Source organism: Camelus ferus, chromosome 14 (genome assembly GCF_009834535.1).
Source record: "Camelus ferus isolate YT-003-E chromosome 14, BCGSAC_Cfer_1.0, whole genome shotgun sequence".
In the NCBI taxonomy this organism is placed as follows: Eukaryota; Metazoa; Chordata; class Mammalia; order Artiodactyla; family Camelidae; genus Camelus; species Camelus ferus.
In genome coordinates this window covers 11,403,570-11,423,367 of record NC_045709.1, presented here as the reverse complement: position 1 = coordinate 11,423,367, position 19,798 = coordinate 11,403,570, and the positions used below count along the sequence as shown (strand labels likewise).

General features: G+C 49.7%; 1 protein-coding gene and 1 long non-coding RNA gene across 2 annotated transcripts in view; one reads left to right on the top strand and one right to left on the bottom strand.

Moving 5' to 3' along the window:
- The window catches only part of ATP7B (ATPase copper transporting beta), a 45,696-nt gene that overhangs the window by 17,074 nt on the left and 8,824 nt on the right, over nt 1-19,798 (top strand). Inside the window, 12 exon segments of the mRNA XM_006179637.3 lie at nt 909-1,160; nt 2,704-2,867; nt 4,425-4,586; nt 6,521-6,597; nt 8,061-8,235; nt 9,447-9,680; nt 10,378-10,469; nt 14,274-14,401; nt 14,510-14,664; nt 14,865-14,999; nt 17,855-18,028; nt 18,030-18,050. Coding sequence (XP_006179699.3) covers nt 909-1,160; nt 2,704-2,867; nt 4,425-4,586; nt 6,521-6,597; nt 8,061-8,235; nt 9,447-9,680; nt 10,378-10,469; nt 14,274-14,401; nt 14,510-14,664; nt 14,865-14,999; nt 17,855-18,028; nt 18,030-18,050 — 1,769 coding nt within the window.
- Nucleotides 605-19,306, bottom strand: LOC116668546. The gene is made up of 3 exons (XR_004325680.1): nt 19,224-19,306; nt 13,227-13,233; nt 605-615 (listed from the first exon to the last, which is right to left on the bottom strand). It is a non-coding gene; the product is annotated as an uncharacterized LOC116668546 (long non-coding RNA).

The following is a 19,798-nucleotide window of genomic DNA, read 5'->3' as shown; positions in this document are numbered from 1 at the left end:
GAGCTGGACCGATTGGAAATCCGATTGGAAATCCATGTGGAAAGCAATCACCCTTGACTATCACCTCAGACCTACACAGGAGTTAATTTGAAGTGTATCAGTGGCCTGAACGTGGAAGTTTATTTAAAACAACAGAGCAGCTAGAAGGAAACGTCACGAATATTTTCAGTGTTGAGGCAGACACGTCTATTATTAGAGCACGGAATGCACTAACCATGCAAACTGGTTTAGTTGATTAGAAGTCGAGCTTCACTAACATCAAGGACTTCTTTTATCAAGAGAGATACCATTAGATGAGGATGAAAACACAAACCACAGGATCGGGGGGTGATGTTCGCAGTGGGCACAGCGGACAAGGGGGTGCCCGTGAGGACCCAAACCCATCTCAGTACAGGTGATTCTCTTGGGGCGGGGGCGAACCTCTGCTAAGCAGGCTGTGATAGTGGTTAAAGGGCAGAGCTGGCCTGGAAGCTAGCTTCTGTGCTCACTGCCTGAGGGGTTTGGGACAAAATGTCTAATTTCTTGTAACTCATTTCTTTCTCTGCAAAGTGGGGCTGGTAGCAGTGTTTAGCACACCCCATCCTATTTTAAGGATTAAAGGAGGTCATACGTGTGCTTAGCAGAGGCCTGGTGAGTTTTTATCGCTGCTGTCACCACCACCATCACCTTATCAGGCCATCCATCTAACCAGAACATTCTGTCTTTGAAGTATCGGCACATTTTCATCTGTCTATGATTGTGTGCCTCTGTCTGGTGGCGGGAGGGAGAGACCGTGATGGAAACACTGACCCTCCACGTGGTTTTCAGGGAGCTCTCATCTGAGCATTATCAGGCTGGACCCTATCGTTCCAAAAGGAAAAAAAAAATCTGTTCTTCTAATTTGAATGATTTCTGACACTTTATCCTAGAAAACCGTTCCAGCAACCATGTTGGGAACCACAGTGCTGAGAGTTCCACGGGGCAGGCTGGCCCCCCCGTGTCTGTGCAGGAGGCAGCTCCCCACCCTGGGGGACTCCCTGAAAACCACCACCCTGGCCGCTTGTCCGAGTCCCCACCGGCCTCCGAGACAGCGGCCCCGCAGAAGTGCTTCCTACGAATCACCGGCATGACCTGTGCGTCCTGTGTGTCCAACATAGAGAGAAACCTGCAGAAGGAAGCTGGTAAGAGGTCTGCACTGCGTTAAGTTGGGAATGCTTGTGCAGACTGTGGAGTGTAGACTGTTGACGCCGCAGCCAGCAGAAGCAGGCAGTGCGCTCTCTGTGGGCATCTCCGCTGCCCGCAGTTGTCAGGAGTCCTTCCTGATGGTCTGCTGGCGGGTTCCTCATATCAGAGTACAGATGTTCGTCTAATGTTCTGGGGCAATTGGCATTCTGCTCTTTAAGAGGTATTTAGTTTGAGGTAAAATGGGTCTCTGAGTAAGCTGGCCGTGTTGAAAGGCCAGGGTACTTTCATGGAGGGGGCCTCTCCAACTAGCTTGTAGTCTTGAGTTTCCCCTTCCGAAGCCATCAGCCTCTTACTAACAAATAAATAAACAGCCTGCATTTTGTGCAGAAGTTCCAGTTTGAAATATTCTGTCTCACTGTCCCTGTAAATCATAGAAGGTTGTGGAAATGCCAGAGTTTTGTCCTCTAAATGACATTGCCAGTCTGATTTCTTACACTTGAAAGTGCAATGAAAATTCTGCCCCAGTTTTTTTATTTGGAAAATATCTTAACTGTGACTCTCTGTCTGGCCTTCAGGATCACCTTCCCTCTTCCTGTGGCTCGTGTGTCTTTCTGCCCAGACTCCTTGGCCCTCAGAATCAACCCTAGGTCAGAAGGACACGTTTCCAGCCTCTTGCTCACTAAGCCTGTAGCTTCCTGGAGCTAGAACGGCTGTTCTCACATCGAATGTTCCATGAGTTCCTTCGTCCATCCCAGGACAAAGTTAACCTGTGTCTTACGGGGCCCATGCTTCTCTCCCTGACTCCAGCCCCTTGTCTTAGTCCCTTATGGCATCCTTTCTAAAGCACGTTGTTCTTTCACTTTTGTGAATGAGCCTTTTTTTCATCGTGGTAGCAAGATAGTCTGTGGGATTCCTTTTTCACTCCTGAAACTGATTAAAAACTGAAAAAGAGTAAGGAAAACCACTTTTGAAAATTATCTTTTTTTTCCTCCTGTGTGTCAAGGTGGAGAAGAAAGTACATTCTTTATGTAACAGTCCTTGCCAGCTGCAGGCTGTCCCTTGCTTTGAGGTGTCTGCCCCACCTGGATCTTGTAGAGCCTGGCTCAGAGGCCCAGCCAGCAGCGTGGGCTTTGCCTGGGAGGTGGGTAGCCCTGCAGACCCTCCAACCCCACCATAGACCCACTGAATCAGAGTCTGTGCTTGCACGAGGTCGTCAGGTGATTCACGTGCCCATTAAAGTGAGAGGAGCCTTGTTCTAGAACAGTGGTCCTCACAGTTGGCTGTACATTAGAATCAGCTGGGGGCTTTAAAAACAAAAAGGATGCCTTTTCTTGAGAGATTCTGATTTAATTGGTCTGGGTTAAGGGCCAGGCACAATGAGTGTTAAAAGCCCCCGCAGGTGATCCTAATGAACAGTCAAGCGTGAGAACCACTGTTCTAGAAGCTTCTGGGGCAGACGTTTCTCTTCATCAGGTTATGTTGAACACATCATCCCAGTGACCTTGCTGGAGTGTGACAGCTGCAGCCCGGTGGTTTCAGGTATTCTCTCCGTGCTGGTTGCCCTGATGGCTGGGAAGGCAGAGGTGAAGTATAACCCGGGAGTCATCCAGCCCCTGGAGATAGTGCAGCTCATCCAGGACCTGGGCTTCGAGGCAGCAGTGATGGAGGACTACGCGGGCTCGGACAGCGACCTGGAGCTGATCGTATGTCCCATGGCCGGGCTGGAGCAGGGGCAGAGGGCCGCAGGCCTCCGACAGCCTGCAGACGCGTTCTGACAGCAGCCGGGGCTGTGATCGGGACACTCCCCCCGTCTTGCATTGGTCCTTTTCGTTGTTGTGGGAGTTTCCTTTGAAGCCAGCAACAATGACTTTTTCATTTTGTGAAGGAGTGTCAGAGAGTCGTAGGGTTGCCTCCCACTGGGCGCATTGGACTATCGGGAGGAGAGACGGTGGGGTTGGAGGAAGAGGCATTGGAAGTGGCGGCTGTCCTGAGCTTGGTGGTTTGAGACAGTTGAATATGAACACCTCCCACGAGGCCAGGAGGCAAGCTGGCCTGTCAGAAGGTCTGGAGTGGCCAGTGCCACCAGTGCCACTGCAGACCAAGAGGGCTTGATTGTAGGCACGGGGAGTCTAGAAGGTGATCGGTGACCTGCAGTGTCCCACGGTGCTCTGTCCGAGGTGAACACAGGGGTGGTTGCTGTTCCCGGTGCAGCTGGGAGGGAAGGCACAAGGTGGGGGCTTTATGTCCTGACTGTCCCCTGATGCCAGCTGCACACGTCAACAAATCAGCAAATACAACAGATACGTCTAATATTTCGAATATGCTGTGTTCACAAGCACTTCTGCGTGAAGCTCTTTTTGTACAAATAAAGGGAGACTTAGAAGGAACCCATAAAGAATTGAGTAATGCTGTTTACTGAGGGAAAAGGGTCTTTCACTTCCTCACTGTTTAGTCACTGCTGTTAGCGGTAAGTAAATGTTTGAAGAAAAAGCACTGAGGACATGAGTGGCACTTTGAGCTTCTGATAAGTGGTGTTCTTTGTGGAGCAAACCCTTTGCCCTGGAGGGCCTCGGTGTGTGCAGAGGGGCGAGTCTAGCTTGCGGGGTTGCAGCTGGAATCGGCCCCACCACGGACCTCCAGGTCCAGATGTGCACGTCTCTGCGTCAGCCACGGCGGGGAGAATCTAGATCAAGACTGCTAGTGGGAAAGGTGGAAATAGTTATTTTGAACAATTTTTTTTTATGGTGTGTGTTTTGTTTTGTTTTAAATAAGCAGTATCAATAGTTACATTGTCATCATGTGTTCAGGCATTTTATGCCTGTATTTAGTTAATATTCTGGGAAGTGCTGACCACTGATACTCAGAAGAGTGCATTGTCTGGCTGGCCTGATACCTGTCACAGGGGTGGCTGGCTTATTTGGAACTCCTTTTCTCACATCAGTGCACACAGCACTGGGCAGCAGAAACACATAACCGAGACCGGGCAGAGAGGGGCTGCGAAAGCCCTTCATTTTCAGAGCTGGGAGTCAAGCCCCCGTCTGTTGCCATCTGCTTAGTGATTGGCCTCCTGTACCTGAGTTGGGGAATAACCACTGTTTGTATCTCCAAAGCCCCTGGGGGAATGTTCAGGGTGAAAATCCTGCACCCGGGGTTGGGAGTCCAGCATCTCGGGAGGGACACTGCCAGCCCAGCTCCCTGTGTGCCTCTGACGGGCTCCTCTGGATCCTGGGTGATGGGATGTTTGTCTTCCGTTGCTGCAGATCACGGGGATGACCTGCACCTCCTGTGTTCACAACATAGAGTCCAGACTCACAAGGACAAACGGCATCACCTACGCCTCTGTGGCTCTCGCCACCAGCAAAGCCCATGTGAAGTTTGATCCTGAAACAATCGGCCCGCGGGATATTGTCAGAATTATTGGGGTAAGTCATTCATCAAAAAATATTATACTTGCCTTTTTAAAAACTGACTTATAGTCATTGTAGAAAAATGAGAAAAACACAGCTAAGCAAGAAGAAGAAAAGAAAGTCACCTCATCTAAAACCCTTCAAGTTTTCCCATGCAAATAAGGGAGGTTAAGTAAATGTCAGATAATCGGAGCAGGAAAGGCAGTGAATGGGTAAGAAAGACATGGGAGGAAAAGACATTATTCCTGTTTTAATTTCAGATATTCCCTGAGAAACAGCAGTATCACTGATTCTATGGCACATGGTGTTAAATTGCCCAATTGTAATTTTTAAGTATTATTTATGTCTGTGCGAAGTATCTGTAGACCAAAGCAATGTTGGTGTTGGGAGGAATTAGCTGCGTTTGACCACTGTCCTGGGCCTGCTGTGCCCTGGGAGGGTTCAGTCACTCTGCTTTGGAAAATCTACTAGTGTCATGTGCCCCTCCCCCTGCTCCTTCCTCACTTTGTCCACAGACATTCCATCTCCTCTCTCGGGTCTGTATTACATCACACTGTAAGAGGATGAGCATTAATAGTGATCTGAATGGGTTGAGAGAGTCAAAACTGAACAAGATTAACTTGTAGTAACTAACGGTAAGGATGAGAGAAGTTTAGCAGGAACTATTTATGAAACTGCTTATGAAATGAAACATCTTGTAGCAGGCTTGGTGATGTCTTTAACGGTGTCTGTGTGTGTGTTATGTGTGTGTTGTGTGTGTGCACAGGTGTGTGCGTGCGTGTGTGTTAGGGGCGATATCGCTCCACGGCCTTGCAGAGCTCTTTGACATGCAGCTCCTGCTCCTGCTGTAGAGACAGTGCATCAGTCTTAGGGGCAGGCAGCATGGCTGCTTTATCGGATGAGGAGAGCTCCCCAGAGGGGTTAAGAGGCTCTGATCCCTGGTACCCAGCTGAGGGATGCGGAACTGGTGCTCAGCCCCAGATCTCACAGCTGCAAGCTCGGGGGGCATTCCATTCCTGCCACACCACAGGGCTCACAGAACAGCAGTGATACAGCTTCAGTGAGGCTAAGACGTTGGCTGAGAAGTGGACTGATGCACTGACGATGGACAGAGTCCAGGTGGTGCTTCCAGCACGTCTCCGGGCCCGTGCTGTCTAGAGTGCCCGTGTTGGCCTCCACCCCGCCGGCCGCTGCCCTCTTAGGGTTATCACCAGTGTTTGGCCCCCATTCCTGCACCTCTGGGCATCTTTTCCTAATGGAATTAGGCCAGTCTTAGTTGTAAAGATTTGTCTTTAGACCGTCTTATGTGCTTTTTCTCCCACCATAACTTTTAATTTTTGCATAGCATCCCAACATCAGACTCTTAAGGCCCCTCTTTATATTGTGCTGACAGGACATTTCCTGCCAGCCTTTCCTGTGTGATTTCATAAAAGGAGTCAGAGATTTAGTGATCAGACCCAGGAAGGCAGAGAGGGTGGAGGAGCAAGAAGTGCCTGAGAGAATCCCTGAAAAAACCACAGAGACTGAGGGAGCCAAGGTCTGCTGGGTGGGAGAGCCTGGGCTGGAGCCTGGAGACCTGACGCTGGGTCCGGCGCTTCCGACGACACTGGGGCTTTGCACAGGGGCTTAGGCCCTGACCTCAGTGTCCTCATGCAGAGAACCATCGCCCCTGGCCACTCCATCCCGGGGATTCCTCAACTCACAGGTCCTGGGTTTATAACTCAGCATTTGTCAGCGTGGGGCAGGGGTCGCCCGGAGGCATAGGTGGCGCTGAGCCTCTGACGCGGTCTGAGGATGATTTGGGTAAAGAAGTCGCGAGCGGAAAAACGAGCACAGTCTTGGAGGCAATTTCAGATTAACGTTCTCATTTCCAAGGATGTAAAATGCTCTCTGCCGATGCCTGTTTTAACCAAGCGCCTTTTTTCTTGTTTCCTCTTCTTAATAACAAGGAAATGGGCTTTCGTGCTTCCCCGGCCCAGAGGAACCCCACCGCTCATCACTTGGACCACAAGGTGGAGATAAAGCAGTAGGTAGAACAGAAAATATCAACCATACCTCTGTCACAGGGTCTCCCTACCCCAGGCCTGACTGCCTTGTTCTGTCCTGTTTGCTGTCCCTGCTGCCCCGGCCGCCCTCCCATGGCACCTTCTGCTGGATCAGTACCCTTTACCCTTATGCTGTACATCCTCTAAAACAGCGCTGCCCCACAGAGCTTCTGTGATGGCAGAAACGCTCTATATCTGCACTGCCTGGTATGAAGTGCAGCCAGTGTGACTGGGGAACTGAATTTTTAATATCATTTAATTTTAACTAATTTTAATTAATATAGCGATCTAGGGCAGGTGGCTAATAGATTGGACAGCACTTAGGTTGGGGGGAAGGGAGTGTGGGTCTTTTTCTTTCATAATATTTTAAGACTTTATCTGAATGGGTTCTAGAACTGGGATCCGCGGACAGGAATCATGGCTAAAGAAAGTTGCCAGGGAAGCAGTAGACCCAGGTTCATTCATTGTTGCAGATATTCACTTATTCATTCAACAAACCCGAGGCTGCTTGTTGGATGCAGGGCACTGTGCTGGGTGTTAGGGATGAACAGGATGCCATTCATCCCTACCCTAGAGGAGCCCATATGCGGGCTGGGAAGAGTGGACGAGCAGTGATTCAGGTGGGTTCTGGGAGGTCTGGGAAGTTGACGAGCAGGGGACATGTGATCTGAGCCTCAGAGAATGAGTGCACTTGGTCGGACTGAGGGAGGGAGTGGGAGGTGGGGGCTCTCTAGGGACTCATGTGGTTTGCTCTCGTTGGCCTGCCTGGAGCACAGAGGAGACTGGCCAGAGAGGCATCTGGAAAGCTGGTGGGGGCTGACTCTCGGGGCCTGGGGCCGCAGCCTCAGTCTCGCGGGCCCGTGGTTCTCAGATGAGGGCTCAGGCACAGGCTCACAGCCGCTCGGCTGGAGTTTCATGGATGCTGCTGTTCACGTGAGAACGTGGCTGTCGCCTGTCACCAGGCTTCATCAAGACAGCTGCACTGTTCACACTGAGTCTATTTTAAGTAATAGTTTAAAAGTTGAATGTATAAGTACATTTATACCAGTAAAATGTTGCTTTTATGTGTTTTTTTCTTGGGAGTCTGTATATGATTGTGTTTTGGAAAAAGAGCAGTAGACTGAGGATGGTCAGCCTCTTTGGGGCTGAATTCTCGGCTCTGGGCCTTGGTGGCCTCACCTGTAGATTGAAGGGAACTCACCAGCCCTGGGCAGGCGGGGACTGGTCTGAACCTCTCTGGACGCAGCAGCGAGATTTAGACCGTTGACGTCCCCTCAGACGGCCGGTGTCAGGGAGGGAGCCTTCCTTTCACTTGAGCCCTTGGTGGTCTGTCCCAGACTTGTGACAGAGACAAGTCTCAAACCGAGTTCTCAGGAGGGGACCAGCCCGGAAGCCTGGCGACAGATGGTACCTAACATGTCGGTGCTGCTGCGCTGCTTTCCAGGTGGAAGAAGTCTTTCCTGTGCAGCCTGGTGTTTGGCATCCCTGTCATGGGTTTAATGATCTACATGTTGATACCCAGCAACGAGCTGCACGAGTCTATGGTCCTGGACCACAACATCATCCCAGGACTGTCCATCCTCAATCTCATCTTCTTTATCTTGTGTACCTTTGTCCAGGTGCGTATCAGAAAGGGGCACAGCTGCCCCGTGTGCCTGTGTGGGGCCAGCTCGGCCCTTCGGTGTGCTCCAGGCACCGCTTCACTGCCACATTCCCCACCACCCAGCCCGTCACTGCTGCCTTGTGCCCTGTGACCAGCAGGGGGGCGTCCTCTGACACGGGGGCTAGAAGGGACCTGGTTCACTCTCAGTTCCACAGATGACCGAACACCCCCAGAATAGCAGCCCCCTTGCTGCAAGGCATGGTGATCCCGTGTGTCTCCAGTTTGCTTCCTGTGTGGCTGAGCTCACCTCTGCTATTAGAAGTGGCAGCTGGACCAGGCTGGAGCTCTCATATCTCTGCAGCATCCTGTCTTGACTGAACTGTCCTGAGGACATCATAATTTAGCAGGGACAAGCCTCACGGGATTTTTAGCCTGAGGACCACATTAAGGAACTAGCTGTGTTTCCGGTGGGAAGTGTGTCTTCATGTATTTTGGAATATAAAATAAGGCTCTTGATTTATTTAATATTAGAATGTTTAGTTTAGGACTATCTGGGGCAAATATTTGCAGGCTGATTTTTTTTTTCAGTATTTCCTTTTTGATTACAAATGTACATCTCTTGTAAATAATTCAGACTCTTCTGAAGTAGAAGAAAAGGGGAAGGTATTCTTCCGTTACTCATACCTGCCTCCAGCGCCCAGGGTTACTTTAGTATTATTACTTGTCGGGGGTGTGTCTTTCCAGATCTCCATCTATATAGAGAAAATTTGTATTTATGCGGATATGTATGTGTGTATATGTAATTCACGTAATACAGACGCTGGCTTTTTTTAGGCTGAAATAGGATTTTACTGGATATACTAATTAACAACTGTGTTTCCCACTTACCGTGTACTACGTGCATCTCTAACACCAGCAGCCCTAGCACCTTCTCTTCAGGGACCACAGAGCACTGCCCACAGTATAAACGCACCATGATTTCTTTCACCATTTTCACCATTCTGTATAGATAAACATTTAGGTTGGGTAGTCCTCTGAGTTTTAAAGGTCTCCCTTGACCATGCCTGTGGCCAGAAGTCCTCTGAATCAGGAGGTACATCTCATAAACATCAATTACGGAGGGAAAAGTAACCTCGAAATTGTGGGCGAGCCCAGGGTATCTGCGGCCCCTAGGGGCCTCCGGTTGCCCATGAGCTGCAGCCGTCCCTCTCCCTGGCCGTCTTTCAGTTCCTCGGAGGCTGGTACTTCTACGTTCAGGCCTACAAGTCTCTGAGACACAGGGCGGCCAACATGGATGTGCTCATCGTGCTGGCCACGAGCATCGCCTACATCTACTCCCTGGTCATCCTGGTGGTGGCCATCGCTGAGAAGGCCGAGAGGAGCCCCGTGACGTTCTTCGACACCCCCCCCATGCTCTTCGTGTTCATTGCCCTCGGACGGTGGCTGGAACACGTGACAAAGGTAACTGCAGCCTCAGGTCAAAGGGAGAGCTATTTCCTCAGTAACACAAGCCCTAATTCGTCTGAACACCGTGTGTAGAATTACTGCTTATACACAATCTTGCAAGACTTAAAGAAACATGAGCCCTGCATATAATTAGGTGCTCTGACCACTAATCTCCAAATTGGTCACTACTTCTGAAATCCCAGCTAATCTGGTTAATTACTAAAACCTTTGTTCAGGTGCATCGTGCAGTGGGAAGAACCCTGGGCTTCAGGTCAGAGCTCACGTCATCTCTTAGTACCTAACTGGGCGTGACACTTACTAGTCTAGAAATCCACATTTCTACAATGGGGTCCTGCCATTTTTAACACCCAGATTTCAGCGTATCTTATAAAAGAGCAGGACTCGTGTCCAAAGAGAAATTCCACTGAATCTAAAAGACATCAGTCAGCGGGCAGATGGGTATTGTTTCTTCACTCTGAATGGCAGTCATAGGACTTGGCAGCGCTGCACGTTCAGAGTGGAGCTGGCATGGCTGTGTGCCAACGGGCAGCAACTCCCATCCTGAGAGGGTCTGCAGGCATGTGGAGTGGCTGTGTTAAGGGTCAGCTTTTTTCTGCAGGGTTTTCTCTCACAGCAGCTTTGTGAGTGATGCTCTGCGTTTGCACAGGTCAGCTTACTGTAGCCCTCATTTTATATTCTGTTTATTTCTTAGAGCAAAACGTCAGAAGCCCTTGCCAAACTCATGTCTCTGCAAGCCACGGAAGCCACCGTCGTGACTCTCGGCGAAGACAGCTTAATCATCAGGTGGGTTATCTTCATCAGAAGTCCTTGATCAATTTATATCAGTCGGTGTACGCACATCAAACACCCGTCATGTACATGACATTGTGTGAGACCTCGTGAGGGCCAGCAGAGACTTGTGTGCTAAGATCCCTCCTCTGGATCCAGTTAGGTGAACAAGGCATTTACATACTTTGAAAGATAAGCAAGTGTTCAAGGCGGGTGTGTATGCAGAATGACAAATGAGAGGGACAGACAACTAGTATTTCTGGGACTTGGAAGAGGAAGGCTAATGGTCAAGGAAAACTTCACAGAACATGGAGTATGAGCTGAGTCTCCCTTACAAGATTTAGAGGATTCAGACAGGCTGAGAGATAGGCGTTCAACTTGCCAAGGAATAAAAATGGGATTTTTTTTTTCTTTATAAGGTTGGCAGATATTAAAAACAATAATGACTATTATCATTATTGCTGGAACTTATATAGCATTTACTGTTTGCCAGACACTATCCCAACCTGTTTGTATTTAATCTAACAAAAAAAAAGTACTTTATGAGAAAGGAACTCTTGTTACCCTTATTGTACAGATGTGGAAACTGAGGTTCAGAGAGGCTAAGCAACTGGCCCAGAGTCACACAGGTATTCAGTAGCGGAATCGGAACATAACCTGTGCTGTTGGTTCCAGAGTCCATGTTCTTAGCACTTACATATACTGACTCTTAAAGCATTATTCAATAACACGATCGTTTTTACAAATTAAGGCTTCTGTGTTTCTCCGGTCAGGTTCATTTTCATATTCTAGGCAGTGGTTATTTATAGGCCTTCTTCGCATTCCTGAAATCTCTCTGGCCCTGCCACTTTCCCTGTTGGTCTGTGATCTCACTTCTGACTTGGAATTAGAAGCTGCGATGGGAAATCCATCAGTTTCCTGTCACCCGGCTGTCACTCAGCTTACCAAGCTGCCTCCCCCGCTGCTCCAGTGGGGGAGGAGGCGTCTCTCTCTGGGGCTTCTGCTCAGGAGCCTTCCTCTGTGGAACTCTCACCCATCTCCAGTGTCCCTGTCTCTGCTGATTCTTACCATCCAGTGCGACATATGCTCCAAGCTCTCCCGCCGCTGAGCAACCACTGGTGTCCCCTCCCACTGTGTGCTGCGCATTCATCACACTGTCGCCGGCTTCCTGGCCATGTCTCCGAGAGACGGCCCTTTGAGGCCGAGGCAGGTCCCTTGCGCCCATGGGCACTGAGTGAGCCTCTGTTGAGCCCATGGACCAGTGAGTGAGACGTGAGTGAGTGAGTTTATGAGGCACAGGCTGACCAAGCGCAGCAGCACCGCGTTTTGCCTAGACTCTGGCTTTTAAATAAGAATCAGAACTATGGTAGTAATAGCTGAGATCAGAGAGCTTGCTGTGTTCCAGGAACACTACCCAGCACTGCAAATAGACTGATGTCACCCTGATCACTGCCCCATGAGGTGGGTGCCACCGTGCCCCTCCCAGGAGGAGCCCACATCTCTTGTGAGGGGAAATTGGTTGCCCAGAGTCCATGGCAGGGGTGTGGCAGAGCAGGGATGGGCCCCTGGAGACCCAGAGCCGTGCTCTCAGCCCCGCTCTAAACTGTCTCCTGGACAGGAGGACCCCGTGTGACCGGGCAGCGGGTGCTTTAGGGCCCCCTCAGGATGTGATTGCTTCAGTCACTCCTCAGTGGTTGTGCATCTTGGCTGTTTTTTCCTCTTATAAATTAGTGACATGAGAGCTTTTGAGATGTGAAAACGTTCAGATTGGAAATTAAGCCGTGGGCGACTGCCTTTACTTTCTGCCTTTCATTTTGAAGTGCCTGTGACGGCAGGACCACCAGGGCACAGGCTACTCCACTGATCTGAGGACAAGGAGATGTGCATCTTTTTTGTCCTTCTCAGATAGGGTGGCTTTTTTGTGCACTCCTCTCTGTGATCCTTTAAATGTAGTCTTTGTAGAATGGAGGGAAGGTGTAAAATAACCCTGAAGCCCTACGTGTTCTGCACGCATACTTTTCTGACTTTATCACCATTTGTTCCTGAGCCAATGTTCTTTATATAAGTAAGTAAATTCAGCCCATGTGCTGCTTTCAGAGAGAGGCCAGCCTTGCTCCCTGGATCACTCCGTTCCTGTCACCCCTCCCCTCTGTCCCCCGTCTGTCTCTCGCTCTCTGTGAGACCATTTCCCCTGCAGACACTTCACACATATGCACAGTTCACAGTTTCCTATCTTAGTCCACGCCCTCTTCTGCTGTTTTTCTCTTCCCTTTCACAGCAGAACTTTCTTTTGTAAGTTGTGTTCAGCTGCTGCCTTGTTTCCTCCCCTCCCGTGCTCTCCTCGCTGGCTTTGTTCCTCCACTGATTTCTGAAATCACTTTTGCCAGAGACATCAAGTAATTTCCATTGCTTTTATTTAATCCTCATTTCAGCCTCTCACCAACATTTCCCCCATTTTCTGTCCCTTTTAAAACCTGTCTTCTTTTTTATTAAGATGTAGCTTCCCTGCACTGAAGTCCACAGATCCCTGGAGTAGCACCTGATGAAAGTTAACGTGTATTTGCGTCCGCGTAGTGACATCTACGTGTTTGCTTCGCTGGGATGGGTGCCCCTCCCGCGGGGCCTCACTCTCTCTTCCTCCACAGCCCTGGCTGGCCCTTCCGCCTGCTCAGTGCCCCAGGGCCGAGGTCTCCCCCAGCCGCACACCTGGGTGAGCTCATACCATTTCAGGCTGTTGAAACCGTCGATGTTTTGACAGCTCCCAGATTTGACCTCTTCCCTCAGCCCGACTCCTGTTGTCGAGTTCCTGCTTGACGTGTCTGCGTGGCAGTCAGGTGGGCATCCCAGACCCGGCGTGCTGGGATGGAGATCTTCATCTCATCTCCCTCCTTCTCTTCTCTCTCCTGCAGCCACTTCTGCACAGTTGTCTCCATCTCATTAAATGTCCTCTCATCCACCCAGTTGCTCAGACTGAAATAGGAAAGCTGGCACTGGCATCTCTTCTCACATGTTCAGCGCGTGTGCGCATCTCCGTGGTGCGTCTTGCCCTAAAGAGGTCCCGGCGTCCCGTCCCTCGTCCCCAGCCCGTGCCCTGCTTTCTTCTGCTTGGGCTCCTGCCATAGCCACCCTCCTCTCTCAGCTCCTGTTACTGCCCCTACAGCCCGTGCCCGTGTGGCAGCCGGAGAGGTGCCGTGAGGATGTGAACCGGCTTGTGTCACTTTCCCACCAAAACCTCACATCCGAAGTGCTTACTTTACTCTGCAAGACCCGATATGACCTGGGTTCTGCCTGTTTCACTTAGGTCCCTCCAGCCGTGTTCACCAGCTGCCTGTCGCCCAGGGGCGCCCTCCTTCCCGCTGCAGGGCCTGTGCGTTGGCTGTTTTTCCTCCCTGGAGTTTTCCTTCTCTGGATGTTGGACCCCCTTGGTGTGCAGGTCTCTCCTCAAATGTCATCTTCCAGCGAGGCCTTCCGACTTCTCTCCCCTCCCCCGCCACTGAGAGAAGCCCTCCAGTCACAGTATTGTCCTCACCGCACTTATTTGATGCCTTAAAGTGTCTTGCTTGTTGTCTGTTTCCTCCACAGTTGTCTTCATGAGGGTTGGGACTTGGCTGTCCTGCTCACAGCTGTATCCCAGGGCTGAGGATGGTGCCTGGTACTTAGCAGCTACACAGTATTAATATCGACTCAGCCTGTAAATGGCAGAAAAAATGACCACTGCCACTCAGTGCAAAGCAAGTGTAGTGTAACCAGCCCGGCGATTTGTTGGGAGGGTGAGCGCCGTGCGCCGTCCCGGGGGTAACCAGGTGGCGGCTGTTGCAGGGAGGAGCAGGTGCCCATGGAGCTGGTGCAGCGCGGCGATACCATCAAGGTCATCCCCGGGGGCAAGTTCCCGGTGGACGGGAAAGTCCTGGAAGGCAGCACCATGGCCGACGAGTCCCTCATCACAGGTGAGGCCACCAGTGCACATCCCTCGGAGTGGGTGTCAGCCCCCTGGCCAGACCCCAGGGTGCCAAGTGAGGCTGAGCGCGGGGTGTTGGTCTCCCCTCCGCCGCTAGGAGAGGCCATGCCGGTCACCAAGAAACCTGGCAGCACGGTGATCGCCGGGTCCATAAACGCCCACGGCTCTGTGCTCGTTACTGCCACCCACGTGGGCAACAACACCACCCTGGCTCAGATCGTGAAGCTGGTGGAAGAGGCTCAGATGTCAAAGGTAACTAAGGAGTCTTAATATAACTTTAGCTTCCTCTTTTTAGAAGTCATTCCAAGAGTCCCATAGAATCAGGCAGATTTTATTGACTAATAAACGTAGTTAATGAGGGAGCTAGGAATCCAAGTCCTAGTCCAGGCTTGTGGTGTTTTATTTCTTTGGAGAAAGTAATTTCCCGCGGTCTTGGTGTTTTATTTCCATAGGCACCCATTCAGCAACTGGCTGACCGGTTTAGTGGATATTTTGTCCCATTTATCATCATCATTTCAACTTTGACGTCGGTGGTATGGATTGTAATCGGTTTTATCGATTTTGGTGTTGTTCAGAAATACTTTCCTGTAAGTTGAACGCTGTGGGCAGTATGGTTGTTGGGTTTTAAACAGTCGATTGCCATTAATCCTATATTTTTCATGTCTGAGACTCACTGGGCTTTAATTACCCATTACATTTTATTTGCTTGCTTCACTTGTTGGCAGCAAAATCTTAACCAGGGTGGGACAGTCAGTCACTCTTCCCCTGCAGGCTTTTACTAAAGATGCCATTTGCTTTCTAGGTTGATAATTTCAGACACCATTGACTGTTAGTTCTAACATTTAAAGCATTTGCATTTTGCACTATTGGCTATTTTTGAGGTTATGGGGAACACATCATGGAAGATAGGTAAGGTCACAATTTTGATGGCATGATAATATTTAACCAGTTCTAAGAAAAAAAATACATTTTTTTGTTGTCTATGTGCATATATACCATCTAACCTTGCAGCTTCCCAAGTAATGCTAATTTTTTATAATAATTATTTATTGAACATTATATATGAGGCAACAGAATATACATTTTTGAGTTTAAGAAGTGGGCGTAGAATACTATCTTAGGAAATATAGTTTTATAAAACTTCAAAAAAATGCAAAAAAGCTTTTCTGCTTCAGAAACAAGAACTGTACCTCAGCGCTGCAGCAGTTGAGAGGGATTTTGGTCTGGCTGTGTCTGGAGATGTTTTTGGTTGTCATGACTGAGAAGGGGGTGCTACTGGCATCTGGCACGTGGAGCCCAGGGACCCTGTCAAACATCCTGCAATGCATAGGACAGGCCCCCACGGCGAAGAATGACCCGGCCCCAGATGTCAGTAGTGCTGAGGGTGTCCCCTTGATGGACATGAAGAGCTAATAGCCCACGTAGTAGTGTTCGATAACTGCCCACTGAGAGGAACAATGTTTTACCTCATTTTAAAAAATATCTCATCCTTAGCCCAATCTAATGTGTATTTTTCCTTAGAGCCATAAAATAAGAAACTGCAAATACAGAATGGATAGTTTTTTCCTTTTAAGAAAATTTCTATCCATAATTAAAGGCACATCATATATTCCTAGGGTGCATGTCATTCACTGAAATGTTATTTTCTCCCTCAGATTTCCTATCTTAAAATGAAAAATGCCCAAGTTAAACACTTTCTGATGTCTAAGGAGATCTCAGTGCTTCTAAGAGTCCCCCTGTGATCCTAGAATTTCCCAGGGCTGTTACGGCACCTGACTGCCTATTGTTGTGGCTTTTGTGGGAGAGCAGCTCGTTGGCACGTGGCTGTGGGAAACTCTGTCCTAAGCAAGCTGGGATACATGTCTTCCTGCTGTTCCCTGCGTTTCCATCTTACTTTCGCTTCTTTTGTTTTTCTCCACAACATCAGGGAGGATGCTGGCAACAGAGGTACCGCATGTTCCTTTAAGACACTGTTACCACTCTGCTCTGGGAGCATCGCTTGTAGGGCCAGGGTTCGAGTCAGCTTTTGGAAGTCCACCCCGTCCCCTCAGAGTGCCAGGTGTCATTTTGACAAGAATTTCTGGGTTTAAAAAAAAAAGTCACTTCCTCTTTACTTCTAAAAACCACATTATGACTTAGACAGCATGTCCCTCTACCTCAGTCCAGCAGTTTCCATAAAAATTAAATGACCCCAAGTGATGTATCTTATTTTAGAATCCTGCCTTTCAAAGTCAAAGAACAAAGGGTAGGTGGAAAAGAATTGCAGTCTGTAGCCTTGATTTGGAAAACATGCTTCTTACTGTAATTAAGTGAATATAGCGTCTCTCCATTGTACTCCAGAGACGCCAGCTGTTTTGAAAGATCAACCAAGATAACTCAGGATGTCATAATGCAAATAATAATGCCAGTATGTGCCACCAGGTAACTGGGAAGGAGCCCTGTATTTCATTTGTTTTGGATTTATGAAGAAAACAATGGTGGAAAATGGAAGAAAATAAGAGATGGGTCCAGATGCCACCCCTCCAATGCATTTTTCTGCACTTTGGTGAACATCTTTCCAGGATTGTTGGAAAGCTATATACAGATAAGGGCAGATAATTTTGCACTGATTAAATCATAACATGTGCCATTTTGTGCTTGTTTTTTTTTTTCCAGCAATGTTACTGATATCTTTCCATGTCAGTAAGTATAGGTATACATCATCATTTTAATATTTGCATAACATCCCATTATGCATGCCATGCCCACAGTTTAATTAACCAGTCCCTTATTGGTTGTTTCCAGTTTTTTGCCATTATGGAAGAGCACTGTGATAAATATCCTTGTATCTTTTCCCACTTGTATTATTATTACCTTAGAGTAGATTCCTTGGAGACCTATACTTTTTTTATAGCTTCCATAATAATTAAAAATAATAATGATAACATAAAAGACATGATAATGTAATAGTTAAAATTTCTCAGACGCCTCTCCTATGCCAGGTGTTGCCCTAAGTATATTTGTATGTTCATATGTGTTTATATATATCTCACCTAGTCCTTACCACCACCTGTGAGATGGATATTTTCATGTCCATCTCGTACGTGAGGCAGCTGAGACACGGAGAGGTTAAGTTAGTGTCAGAGCCAGAGTGTGGACCTGCACGGTCCCATTCTAGAGTCTGCTCCTTTCAGGAGCAGGGATTTTTAAGTGACTCTCTCCTCTCATAATGCCTGTCCCCGGGGAAAGCCTGCAGCATCAGGTTGGAGACGTGGGATACAGAACAGTGACGTGAACCACACGATGCCACCAGAGCAGAGTGGGGCACACCGCGTGTTCTAGACCCCAGCTCATCACGCCATCCTGGGTCCCCTGCCTGCCCTGGCATGTTCTTACGTGGTCAGAATTCTGCGTGACGCCTCAACTAATGCTCAACCTGCACCCGTCTCTTTCCTCTTGTCAGACCCCCAACAAGCATATCTCCCAGGTGGAGGTGGTCTTCCGGTTTGCGTTCCAGACGTCCATCACGGTGCTGTGCATCGCCTGCCCCTGCTCCCTGGGCCTGGCCACGCCCACGGCCGTCATGGTGGGCACCGGTGTGGCCGCCCAGAATGGCATCCTCATCAAGGGAGGCAAGCCCCTTGGAGATGGCCCACAAGGTGGGCCCCGGCTTCCTTTGGGGTCTCGGCTGGCATGGTCTTGCAGCTGTGTGCTGCGCGATTTGTATCTACCTCAGAGTCTCAGGGAAAGTAGTATCTGTTTAAATTTCATATGAGGAGGAAAACCTGAAAGAGGGTGGGGGTTAGCAGTGCTAATTCAGTAAAACAGGAAGCAGGACTAACTGGGAGTGGCCACAGGAACAACATTAAGTGCTTTATGAACAGTGGTTTTCCGGGTGTGGGAACTCCATCAGGAGGAGGCCAGGTAACTTGCCAAAGGCCTGCGGAGCCGGGCTGACACCCAGGTGGCCGGGCTCCCCGGAAGGAAGCAGCGCTGCCTTTGTGGGATGAGGGAGGGCCCGAGAGCACAGGGTGGAGTCATGAGTGGCAGTGTGTGTGAAGGGTCAGCCTCTGGACTCCCAGCAGTCCCCAGCTTTCCATCCTTCCCGTTACTTCCTTTACGTCTCTGGTCTTTGTTGAGCGTTTATTGTGTGCGCTCTGGCTCTCAAGGAGCTTACAGCCTAGTGGGAAAGACCGACATGGAGCAAGTAAACAGCAGGCGCCATTTAACCAAAGCCTGACGTAGACTTGTGTGTGTTGGACGGCGTAGGGGTGGTGCAGTGGTCAGGGAGGGAGACACAGGGTTAGTCTGAGATCTGACAGTGGAGCGAGCGTTAGCGGACAGTGGAGGCTGGGAAGAGTGTCCTAGTGGTGGGAACAGCACATGGAAAGGACCCGGGGAGGCTGTGCCACCCAGCCTCAGACTCCACAGGACTGGAGGCCATGAACTTCCCCACCACCGTGTCCCAGCATTCCGCCCAGTGCCTGGCACATGGAGGTCAGGAACAGAAAGGAAACCATCGAGAGAGAAACTGACAGGAGATGAGGCCATCGAGGGAAGGAAGGAGGGGAGAGTGGGCCTCGAAGGGCCTTGGAGGTTTGTTTAGGAAAGGATCCGGAACTTAACCAAAGAACATCAGGGCTGCACGGAGGGGTCTGAAGCACCTGTGTGACCCCATGTGTTGGGAAGAGCACCCTGGCGGCAGAGTGAGGGCTGGACTGAAAGCAGGCGAGAACTGTTGGAGGCAAGCCAGCTAATAGCGTTGAAACCCCCACTCAGGACCAAAAGCTGAGTCTGTGGTTTGCTAAATGGGAGAGCCAAGGCTGTGGGACAGTCTGAGCACAGTGAGCCGCTGACCCCACAGAGCATTTGGGGGAGCATGAAGTTCAGGGACTGGTGGACTCTGGATTCTGACCAAGCTGGGTGGGTCCCCAAACTGCTCTGTGGTTGCTTGTTATTATAGCCAAGGAGCTCTCCCTTCCTTCTTGAGCTTGAAGGTCAGGAGCCCTGTCCTCCATAGGCTTTAGCACTGATGCAGGCCAGAGAAAACAGAGGTTGGCTCTGCAGGTAGCAGTGGACAGGGAGATGGGCAGACTCCAGGGTTGCATTACCGACCCGACCCGAGGAGAAACCTGCATGGTACTCCTGTCCGGGGGACAGGCCACGCCATCACCTGTTACATCAGGGTGAGAGTTCTTGGCTCAGCCTGGTCAAGGTTAAGCCACAGGAGTGTGGATTCTTTTAACTGAATAGAGGGAAACAATGTTTTTGCAGCAAAAGTGGCTGAACCTTGGGATTCTGTTATGTATCATGAAGGAATCTTGTTCCCTGTTTGGGATGGGTTAAGTGACAGTTGTGTGGACTCTGAGAGTCCCTGCCATCTGGCTTTTGGTCACTGAGATGTGGT